This window comes from Ciconia boyciana, chromosome 3 (genome assembly GCF_034638445.1).
Source record: "Ciconia boyciana chromosome 3, ASM3463844v1, whole genome shotgun sequence".
NCBI lineage: Eukaryota > Metazoa > Chordata > Aves > Ciconiiformes > Ciconiidae > Ciconia > Ciconia boyciana.
In genome coordinates, this window is record NC_132936.1 from 113,913,113 (window position 1) to 113,924,597 (window position 11,485).

The 11,485-nt window shown below is 50.8% G+C and overlaps 2 protein-coding genes across 2 annotated transcripts in view; both read right to left on the reverse strand.

Annotated features, from left to right (window-relative positions):
• DTD1 (D-aminoacyl-tRNA deacylase 1) overlaps positions 1-7,784 on the reverse strand; it is a 33,451-nt gene extending 25,667 nt beyond the window's left edge. Inside the window, exons 1-2 of the mRNA XM_072857117.1 lie at positions 7,687-7,784; positions 4,729-4,819 (exon numbers count right to left, since the gene is read on the reverse strand). Coding sequence (XP_072713218.1) covers positions 4,729-4,819; positions 7,687-7,729 — 134 coding nt within the window. The 5' untranslated portion in view covers positions 7,730-7,784. The remainder of the gene's footprint in view (positions 1-4,728; positions 4,820-7,686) is intronic.
• A 1,133-nt stretch (positions 7,785-8,917) lies between these two features.
• On the reverse strand, positions 8,918-10,910 carry SMIM26 (small integral membrane protein 26). The gene is made up of 2 exons (XM_072858482.1): positions 10,747-10,910; positions 8,918-9,565 (listed from the first exon to the last, which is right to left on the reverse strand). The coding sequence occupies exons 1-2, from the start codon at positions 10,871-10,873 to the stop codon at positions 9,381-9,383; spliced, it is 312 nt and encodes a 103-aa protein (XP_072714583.1). The 5' UTR covers positions 10,874-10,910; the 3' UTR covers positions 8,918-9,380.
• Positions 10,911-11,485: the final 575 nt, after the last annotated feature.

Sequence of the window (11,485 nt, forward strand, 5' to 3'; positions counted from 1 at the left end):
AAGACTTCAAGATAACAACAGATTTAACTGGAATGTGCTAGATGGAATTTATAGCTGTTATTGCTGTGTAGCTATTAATCGGCAGGCTCCTGTGCTTCCCATGGCACTTGCCTGCCTTACTGTGTATTACAGTCTAGTGCTCGTTAGTGGCTGCTTTTTGCTTTCACTGCTTGCTGTACTGCTGATCATCTTACTCTGCTGTGCCTGGGAACATTTTGATAACACCAATGGCCATGCGCCTGGGCTGGCAGATGGCCAGGGAATTGCTGCTGTTTCTGTGCTGCTGTACTGGACAGGCTGGAACTCCAGTGTGAGCTCAAGTTGAAGGGACTGTGACCTATGGATGAGTCCATGCGGGAGCAGGACACCCCGAAGCGTCTGTAGCTGTGCATAAGTCCACGCCAGAGCAGGTACATCTCGAAGCGCCTGTGGCCGTGGATATGTCTGTGCTGCAGCAGGTATACCTCTGAAGGGATTGTGGCCCAAGGATAAGTCCACGCTCGAGAAGGTACACCTCGAAGCATCTGTGGCTGTGGATAAGTCCATGCTGCTGCAGGTACACCTTGAAGCATCAGTGGCTGGGCATGAGGTCATGCTGGAGCACCTCAAAGCATGTGGCCATGTATAAGCCCACAACAGAGCAGGTACACCCTGGGAGGGACTGCAGCCATGGGTAAGGCCACATTGGAGCAGGTTTACTTCTGAAGGGACTATGGTTGTGGGTAAGGTCTGCTCCACGCTGGAGCAGGTCTATCTCTGAAGGCATTGTGGCCCATGGAGAAGGCCACGCTGGAACAGGTGCACCTCAAAGCCGCTGTGGCTGTGGATAAGTCTATGCCACAGCAGGTATACCCCTGGAGAGACTGTGGCACATAGATAAGGCTCCACTTAGAGCAGGTACACCCCTAAGGGACTGCAGTCTGTCAATAAGTCCAAGCCAGAGCACGGGCAAGGGGAGGAGTTCATTGCAATGTAACCCATGATTTGAGTTGCATGTTATAGGAATTACTATAGCAGGAACCACGTGAACCGATGGAGGACAAGCCTTACAAGAAGCAGTGCAAGTGCAGCAGTGACCCGATCTGAGCTGGCTTTGGTGCCCAGTAACTCCACGCAACACACCACCTCTCCTGTCCTGAGTGACCACCATAACAGATGGAGCCCAAAGTCATGGACTACATGAACTCAGTGGACATTTTGTGGACATTTTACAGACATTTTACAGGGGTGGTCCATAGACTAAGGGAATGATATCTGCATAGTATATCAAAGCATGGGAAGGAGGGTGGTGGTTAATGAGGATGTATTGGATAGTGTGAGACCAGAGCATGACATAAATGGTATGGAATAAGGGGTAGAGAATGTGCTGGTTTTGGCTGGGATACAGTTAATTTTCCTTATAGTGCTAGTATGGGGCTATGCTTTCGATTTGTACTGAAAACAGTGTTGATAATACAGGGATGTTTTAGTTACTGCTGAGCAGTGCTTACACAGAGTCAAGGGCTTTTCTGCTTCTCACAGCATCCCACCAGCAAGTAGGCTGGGGGTGCACAAGAAGTTGGGAAGGGACACACCTGGGACAGCTGACCCCAACTGACCAAAGGGCTATTCCATACCATACGTCATGCTCAGCATATAAAGTTGGGGGAAGAAGAAGGAAGGGGGGGGACATTTGGAGTTATGGCATTTGTCTTCCCAAGTAACCATTACACATGATGGACCCCTGCTTCCCTAGAGATGGCTGAACACCTGCCTGCCGATGGGATGCAGTGAATGAATTCCTTGTTTTGCCTCACTTGAGTGTGGGGCTTTTGCTTTACCTATTAGACTGTCTTTATCTCAACCCATGAGTTCTCTCACTTTTACCCTTCTCATTCTCCCCTTCATCCCACCGAGGGGGGAGTGAGCGAGCAGCTGTGTGGTGCTTAGTTGCCAGCTGGGGTTAAACTATGACACCATGGGAATCTCGTCACATTAGGCAGACCCATAATCAAGCAAGCCCTTACACATAACATTGTCAGACCATTAATTAACATCATCATTTTACAGAGCATGAGATCAGGACAGAATAACTGCAAGTTACAGGGTGACATAAAGATGGCATAGGAAGTAAGAAAACTTACTCTTACTCAGATAAGAGTAAGAAAGCTTACTCCTATCTGATTTTATGTGTCACAACATTATTTAACATGTCAACAGCTTTGGGAATTTTAATCCTCCCACCGCACTTGGAAATCACACTCAGTAAGAAATGAGATCATCCTAAACTATGGCTGTTTTCAAACATGATTCACATACATTCCTCCAGCTTTGTCACCTCCTAGCACTCTTTCCAAACCAGGCCCCATAAGCCAGATGAGGACAGCACTTTTTCATCAGGATCATGGAATCACAGAATGGTTTGGGCTGGAAGGGACCTTTAAAGATCGTCTAGTCCACCCACCCTGCAGTGAGCAGGGACATCTTCAACTAGATCAGGTTGCTCAGAGCCCCGTCCAGCCTGACCTTGAATGCTTCCAGGAATGGGGCATCTACCACCTCTCTGGGTAACCAGTTCCAGTGTTTCACCACCCTCACTGTAAAGAATTTCTTCCTTATATCTAGTCTACATCTACCCTCTTTCAGTTTAAAACCATTACTCCTTGTCCTATCACAACAGGTCCTATTAAAAAGTCTGTCTTCATCTTTCTTATAAGCCCCCTTTAAGTACTGAAAGGACACAATAAGGTCTCCTCGGAGACTTCTCTTCTCCAGGCTGAACAACCCCAATTCTCTCAGGCTGTCTTCACAGGAGAGGTGTTCCATCCCTCTGATCATTTTGTGGCCCTCCTCTGGACCTGCTCCAAGAGGTCCATGTCCTTCTTGTACTGAGGACTCCAGAGCTGGATGCAGTACTCCAGGTGGGCTCTCACCAGAGAGGATTAAAGGGGCAGAATCAACCCCCTCGACCTGCTGGCCACGGATGAGAGGAGGAAGGCAGGGGACAGTGCAGAACTGCAGGTGGCAGCAAAGTGGTGACTGGGACTTCTTTGTATTTGTATTAAGGCTGATTTTTGGATCTGGGGCCAGAACTGACTGGTTTGAATACTCAGAGAGGACAAGGAGACTTTCACAAATGGATCCTGAAAAGCAGCAAGCAGACTTGCAACCCAGTCTATGGCTGGACTTTGATTGATAATAAGACTGCATGCACGCCTTATTATCAATATAGGCACGCCACTCTCCTGTCTTTGGTTTCTTCTTTTAGCTTCTACAAATCTGCAGCATCTATAAACAAGGGAGGGTAGCAAGTGCAAAGCGTTTCAATTGCAGCCATCAGCCAGACATTTTACACTGCACCAGAGGTGAGGCAGTTAGTATAAAATAAAGCTGAAACTTTGTTATAGTCATAGAATAGAATCATAGAATCATAGAATAGTTTGGGTTGGAAGGAACCTTTAAAGGTCATCTAGTCCAATCCCCCTGAGGCACAGTCACAAAAAACATCCTTGCCAATTTGTGCGTGTCAAAGACAAACGGAATTGACTCCTGAATGAAGCAGGTGGTTAAAAGCCTTGGAAGGCCCCAGCACATAGGCTTAAATCATCATCAGTGCTGTGTTTTAATGAAAAAGATGTTTGTTGTTTCATTTACAGGATTGCTAAAGTTTCCTTCAATAGGACTTGAAAAGCCTGGTTAAATTCATTTCTTTTATTCCTTTTTTTCAGATGCTGGCTTCCTGCCTTTCCTGCGTCAGTCATCCAAAAACAACCTGGTGCTGACAACACAGTCACTCCGGATCACCCCCTTGCAATATTCAGAAGCATCTTTCACATTCACCAAGGCAGGAATGAGAAACAACAATAGAGCAAATGTTACACACTGAGGAGGCAAACAGTAAGGCAAGCCAAGGAGCATATCATAATAAAAACACCTTCAGCTTTGCTGCAATTCTCTGCAAGTTTCACATGTTTATGTGAGATCTTTGGAGATCTTTAGTTCACATCCCCACTCTCTACTTTCTCTTCCGCATCTGCTAAGGGTTGTTTTCACCCTCGCTCACATTCTTCTCTATTCACTGCCTGAGCCTTTCCTCTTCTTGACATCAGTTAGCTCTATTACCTGTTTCTTCTCTGCCTTCATAAGAACTGAGGTCAGCCCTAGAACAATGAACAGACTGAAGGAGACAGAAGAAGCCCCTGGAGAACTCCCTCTTGCATGCGTTGGCCGGCTGAATTACAGTATTTTGTGGCTATGGAACAGATGGCCAGAGCCAGCCCTCCACGCTGCCAAACTTGATTCACTTTTACAGAAAAGTAACTGACAAGACTATCCAGCCTTTTGGAAGAACAAAACTTCTCATGTGCAAGCTAAAATGAAAGTTTGAGGTTTCTGATACATCCCATCCTTGAAGGACGGAGTCCTTCGTGGTATATTCATACAGTAAAAAGGACAGACATTTAAAAAAGGGAGAGCAGAAAAACTCAACATGTTGATTCTTCCTTTTTGAGTCTGTTCTTGATAAAAAACACGTAGACAGGGAATGGAAACAGATTTTTCTCAATGGAACATAAAAACCCTAATTAAGAAACCTGTATTCAAGGTAAAATCTGAAGAGGAACTAACAAGCAAACCTGAGTTTCCCAACAGGAGTGCCCCATTTGTTTGGCTGTTACACAGATATCACTGATTCAGTGTCAGAAATGCACAAATAAAAGAGTACAAGGCAAAAGTAAATATGTGACTTACATGTGCTCCAGCTCTCTTTGCGTATCTTCCAAAGAAATGCCCAGCAGCACACAGAGGCCTCGTCCTATTGAACTTATTTGTTCACCACCCACTGGAGAAGGGGGGAAAAAAGAAAAGTAAGGCTAAATGCACTGTCTCATTTTATGACACAGGTAAGTACTGATTTCAGCTGACAACCGCACAACCGCCAAAGAAAACATCATTCTAAACCCTTCTTCTCTGTCTTAAGTTTGTTAGAGAGTAAAGATCACGTACAAGCCCTCTTTCAAAAGTCTTCCCAATGTCGTGACTTATTTGTGAGGGACTAGCTCAAGACGCTTACTCCAGCTTTTAAAAACACTGTATAAAGATTTTTCCACTACAATTGGATCAGCAGTGCGAATCAGAGGGGTGGCAGAACTCTCTCCAATCCTTGTAAAAATTATCCACCTGGTTGATATCAATAAGTGTACTCAATTTCTCTACTCCACCACTCCCTACATACTTTGCATTAGTTGTGAAAAGGTGATTTCTACTTAATATAGTCCTCATGGATTTTTTGAAACAAGACTTTTAACAACCTGCAAATTCTACCCTCCTAGTTGGGAACACAACCTCTTTAATGATATTTACCATAAAACACAAACCATTGCAGTTCCATTGTGTTTTCCTAAGAAATGTTTTACATTATCTTAATTTAAATTATCTTAACATGGTTTAGCCTGAGATGACTTTAGTAAGATTTAAATGAGGTCTTAAAACTGAGATAAGCACCAGCTACCCAGCTGTTAAAACTATATCCAGGCTCATGCAACTGGGAAAAAAAGCCCCAAACATCCTGTAAAATGAATGGAGAGCAGGCCCCCAGCGAAAGCTGAAAGCTTGTGTCTGTGCACCAGTGGCCAGATCTGGACTATTCCCAATGGGCAGAAGCAAACCAGGGGTGAAAACTCCTCCCAAAACCCCTTCCTTTCCTTCCTATCTGGGTATGAGCCCTCCAGCTCAGAAATCTTATCCTCCTGCTAAGCATAGCACTATCTCCCTCACAGAGGGACATCTCACACTCTTTAACAGCCAGAAACAACAGTTTAAATTCTACCCAGAAATGCTGCAATGTCAGCCACAATCCCAGTGCTGATGGGGTCTGACCACTATTGTATCCGCAGTACCAGCTGTGCACAAAAGCTGTGCTCCTTACTTATTCACAGGCATGCTCTTCCAATGCTTACTTACCAGCCACACACAAGAAGAAGCTATTTATTCAACGTGCAGGCTATCCTGCTGCACACCACCTTGCCCCTGGGCCCCACAGCAGGCACACTTACTGCCTCACATGCAAACTTCTTGGGAATTTTAAGCATCTTGAACACAGAAGGTCCACCTGGTGCAACAGCAGGGCCATACCATCAGGACACACCACTCCTACCAGCAGCTAAGCAAGCACCAGGGCTATCACTGGCTTCCTTAACCCACGCAAACAATGCATGGTGGTGACTGGGACAGCACTGCCGACACACGTAAGCGACGCGAAATGGTGAGCCAGGCTGCACTGCCAGCACGCTTGCAATGCAAGGAGGCAACTGCAATTGTAGTACTGATGCATGCAAGCCATAGGAGAAGGCAACTGGGATGGTACTGCCACTACACACAAGAAATGCAACAAGATGACTGCAACTGTAGTGGTAGCACATGCAAGCTATGCAAGGAGGCGATAACAACTGCACTGCCAATGCACGCAAGCAACGGATGGAGGCAGCTCTGATTATAGTGCCGACGCATTCAAGCCATGGGAGAAGGTGACCAAAACTGCACTGCTGACACACACAAGCAATGCAAAGAGGCAACTGTGACCACAGTGCCAGCACGTGCGAGTAATGCGAGGAGGCAGCTGGGGTGGCTCTGTTGACACACACAAGCAATGCGCAACAGTAATCGGGACAGGCCTGCCAACACAAGCAAGCAATGCAAGGAGATTACTGGAATTATAGTGTCAACACATGCAAGCCACACAAGGAGGCAACTCTCATTGTAGAGACAACCATGGGCAAAGGCAACTGGGACGGCACTGCCAACACACGAGCAATACAAGGAGATGACTGCGACTGTAGTGCCAACACAGGCAAGCAATGCAAGAAGGCAATTATAACTGCACTGCCAACACACGACAGCAATGCAAGGAAGCAACTCTGATTATAGTGCCAACACATGCAAACCACATCCCTGGCAACTGGGATGGCACTGCTGACACACGGAAGCAATGCAAGGAGGTAACTCTTATTATAGTGCCCAACACATAAAAGCCATAGGAGAAGGTGATCACAACTGCACTGCCAACACATGCAAGCAATGCAAGACAACTGCGACTGTAGTGGCAGCACATGCAAGCCACGAGAGAAGGCAACTGGGATGGATAGTACTGCCAACACATGCAAAACTATGTGCGGCAGGATTCGGGACAGCCCTGCCAACACAAGCAAGCAATGCTAGATGACTGCAACCGTAGTGTCAATGCATGCAAGCCACTCAAGGAGGCAATTGCAACTGGACTGCCAGCCCATGCAAGCAAGGAGGCAACTCTCATTATACAGATGACACACGCAAACCACGGGAGAAGGCGACTGGGCCAGCACTGCCGACACACGCCGGCAACACGAGCAAAGCAAGCCGACCCACGTCAAACCCACGCAGGGGGACGAGGAGTGGGGGGGGGAGGACGACCGCCCACGCAGGTCAGCCGTGGGAGAAAGCGAGGGGGATGGCGCTGCCCACACACACACAGGCAACGCGAGGAGGGGACGGCGCTGAGGGAAGGCGCTGAGGGAGCGGTGGAGGCCGCGGCGGGGGAGCGAGGCGGGAAAGGGAGGCCCGGCCGGGGAAGGGGAGGCGGGGGCGGGCGGAGCGTGGCTCCGCCACGCTCCGCCCGCCCCCGCCTCCCCCTTCCCCCGGCCCCGGTGACACTCCTGGTAGCGGCACACTGACCTGTGACACTGGCCTGGGCCACCCGCTGGACGACGGCCTTCATGGTGGCGCGGCCCCGCAGCGCAGGCCCGGCGCCGGTGTTGGGGGGGGGGGGGAAGGCGGCGGCGCTAGGCAACGGCGGCCGCTCCCTGCTGGCCCGCGCCGCTCACAGCGCCCCCTGGCGGCTGGGAGGTGCTGCCGCAGCCTCCCCGCGCTGTAAGGCCGCGGAGTGTGTATAGCATAGCATAGGCACAAGCGGTGCCTGTATGGGCTCCCCCTATAAGAAGCGCCTATAGAAACGGGGCAGGTGTGCGTAGAGGCAGGCCAGGTGTTTACAGGTGGTTTGCGTGTGGAGGGTCTCTCTTCCTCTGAAGGGAGTTGGTGCCTGTAGGATCCTTTGGGGGTGGGCGCCTACAGAAAGGAGCAAATGCAGGTAACCGGAGCGGCGTCCTCTATAGGAATGCCTATAGGGACACAGCAGGCGTGCCCACAGAAACTAGTGGCTGGCAAGAGCCTTCTGGAAAAGGAGGTGGTGGCTGTAGGGACTGCAGGAGCCCATAAAGGCAGGTCTGTAGGTGCATGGGCTGGGGCTCATGTGGTATAAAAGCCCCTATAGAAGCTGGGGTGTGTGGACAGAGGGGCTGAGTCAGCTTTCTATACAGCAAGGTGGTGTCTGCAGGGACTGTGGGGAGACTTTACAGAGACCAGTGGTGGGGGAAGGGGTGTCCTAGAAAAGGCTACAGGGACAGTGGGCAGCCCCTATAGAAACAGGGAGGCATCTGCAGGTGCAGGGGAAAGCCCCTACAGAAAGGAAGGTCTGCTTGTGCAGGGTGTGGGGTCAGCTTCCTCTGAGGGGAGGCAGTGTCTATAGGGACTGGGGGAAGCCCCTGGAGAAAGTAGGGACCTGGGGCAGCCTTCTAGAAGTGGAAGTGGTGGCTGCAGGGAGCCCCTATAGCAATGAGGGTCAGCAGCCAGAGAACATGGGGGAAACACCTATAGAAAACAGTGGCCAGGAGCAGCTTCCTGTGAAAGGAGGTGATGTCCATAAGGAGTAAGGAAAACCCTATAGAATGAAGTTAGCTGCAGCCACAGCAGCTGGGGGGTAGTACCCTACAAGGGGAGGTAGCATGTATAAGGATCAGGGAAACAACTATAGAAAGAAGGGCCTGGTGGAGGGCCTGGAGCACTTAGTAAAACTTAACTTAGTAAGTTTTCAGCTTACAGTAGCATTTCTGCACTTGTAATTCATCTTTTGTAAGCTTTTATTTGAAGGACAATCTCAGGACCCCAAAGATTAAACCGCGTTCCTTCCCGTTTACTCATTGTTCTTCAAGCATCCATTTCAGAGCTGATCAGTTGAGGAGGGGATCGCAGATCACCCAGGTACGTCCTGCACACCAGCTGGGAAAGCAACTTCACAAAAAAGCCGCAACAGCCACCTGGTCAGACCGTCAGACCCAGGACACCCGGCAGCACGCAGATTCATTAACGTCTCACAACCCAGTTTGCATTTAATAATTTGAATACACATGCAAAGAACAGCAGTGATCTGAGCAGACGAGGTGGTTTGCCAGTTCTGTGAAGTTATGTCAGAGATGAAGCTGTCGTTTCACCAATGCAAGAGAAAGTTTTCCACCGACAGTCTGGTGCCAGGCACCAGGATGACTTTCTTGGACAAGCCAGATCCAGCACAAAGTTCTGAGCTTCCAGACCACTCAATTTTCAGGAGGAGGGCTGTCATCAGAATCAAAGAATGATTTCACCTGCCTGAGCAGTCGAGTAATAGGAGGTGGAACGTCCTTGTATGTTACTACTGTTGTCACTTTTAATCCTAACATTGTTTCTCTAGTGTATACTTCCTTGCGGGTTGCTTGGCTTCCCTGAGGATCACTTCCATTCTCTAAGGAATAGAGGGGGTAAAGGGGGAGAAAAAAAAGAGCATAGCAATAAAAAGGTTTTATCTCTTCATATGGCAAAACAGCATCCACATAGGCATTCAGTCATCTTTTTGCTTCTTCTCAAATTCTGAGAAATAGGTAACAAAGATCTGGTGACTGTGTAGACAGACAAAGTGATTTACTAGGGTAAGTTAGGTTGCTGCACTGGTACTGGACTAGTATGAGTACTACAGTAGCAGCAATAACAACTGGCTTCCAAGTTACCCACATTACAGCTAGCTCCATGTTACTACACCTTAATAAGCAGCAGGCTGCTGAGGAAGAGCAAGAGGAACACAGAGAGGGAGAGGGAGGGAAGAGAATATTTCAGTTGGAAGGGACCTACAACGATCACCTAGTCCAACTGCCTGACCAACTCAGGGCTGACCAAAAGTTAAAGCATGTTATTAAGGGCATTGTCCAAATGCCTCTTAAACACTGACAGGCTTGGGGCATCGACCACCTCTCTAGGAAGCCTGTTCCAGTGTTTGACCACCCTCTCGGTAAAGAAATTCTTCCTGATGTCCAGTCTGAACCTCCCCTGGTGCAGCTTTGAACCATTCCCACAGTGCAAATAAAAGCAACAAGTTGGACAGGGTCTAGACCCTGTTCCTGTCACCAGAGATGAAGCACATGCTTTTCCCATCAACACGGGATTTATCTTCCTTCAGGGTGAACCTCCTCGGGATGCCAGGAGGCTCTGGGCGCACACCGAGCCAGCCGGAGCCCGCCTCGGGTCCCTGCCGGGCCCCGAGAGCTCACCCGTCCCTTGCAGAGCCCTCGCACCCCGCAGCCGCACAGCTCCAAGAGCCCCGAGAGGCAGGGAGGGAGGGAGGGAGGCAGGCAGGCAGGCAGGGTGCTTTAGCGCAGGCAGCACCCGACGCTGCCTTCCTCGGCCGAGGAACAGCCGGAACCGGGGCTGGGGGGACCCCGCCGCCGGCCGTGCTTGTCCCCCGGGCCCTGGAAGGTGCCCAAGCCCCGCCCCCAGCCAAGCCCCACCCCTCGGCCCGGCGCTCCCTCAGCCAAGCCCCGCCCCCTCGGCCAGGCCCGCCCCCCGCCACGTCACGCACCCGCCGCCGCCACCACGCCCCGCCGAGGTGACCCCAGGCGGCGCCCCCGGACTCGGGGCCGCGTTAGCCCGTACCGGGCCCACCGCCGCTCTCGGCGCCGCCGCCACTGCTGGAGTTGTAGTGCAGCATGGCCCCCAGCATGGTCCAGCCGCCCAGCGAGTACAGCAGCGCGGCCCGCGCGTTCCACACCGCCGCCCGCATCGTCCCCCAGCAACGCCCGCGCTCATTGGTCGGGCCCCGCCGCCAATCGGGCGGCACGCACCGCGGTAACGGGAGGAGGACCCGTGGCGCGCATGCGTTCTGGCTGCGGGGCGGAAGCCGCCGGAAGATGGCGGGGGGGCGCCTGCTGCCCTGGTAATAGAGAAGCTGCGCTCCTCCTGGGAAACACAGCGCCTGCCTGCGCCGTGAGGATCACGGCAGGCAGAGGGGCGAGGGGGTTGCACGGCCGCGGCTGAGAAGCGAGTTTGTGCGGGAGCTCCGCGACTGACGCTGAGGGGAGAGGGGTTGGGTTGGGGCGGGGGGGGCGATGCAGCCCAGGTGCAGAGCCCGAGTTAGCAACAGCTGCATCGCCGGTTTTCCTGGCAGTTCCAAGTCTATTAATGCTGTGCTAAAGTGAGAGAAGGGAGGGGCTGAGGTTCAGGCCCTGTGTCACGGTGACACCAAGGCAACGCTTCAGCACACCGCCATCATTCTCAAAGCAGGGGTTGTACATCTCGCCCCCTCCCTGCATCTGTCAAAGCATTCACCACCTAATACTTGCTCTGCACTGTCTTACCTTTAGCAGCTCCTCGAAATTATTTTCAATAGCATGTA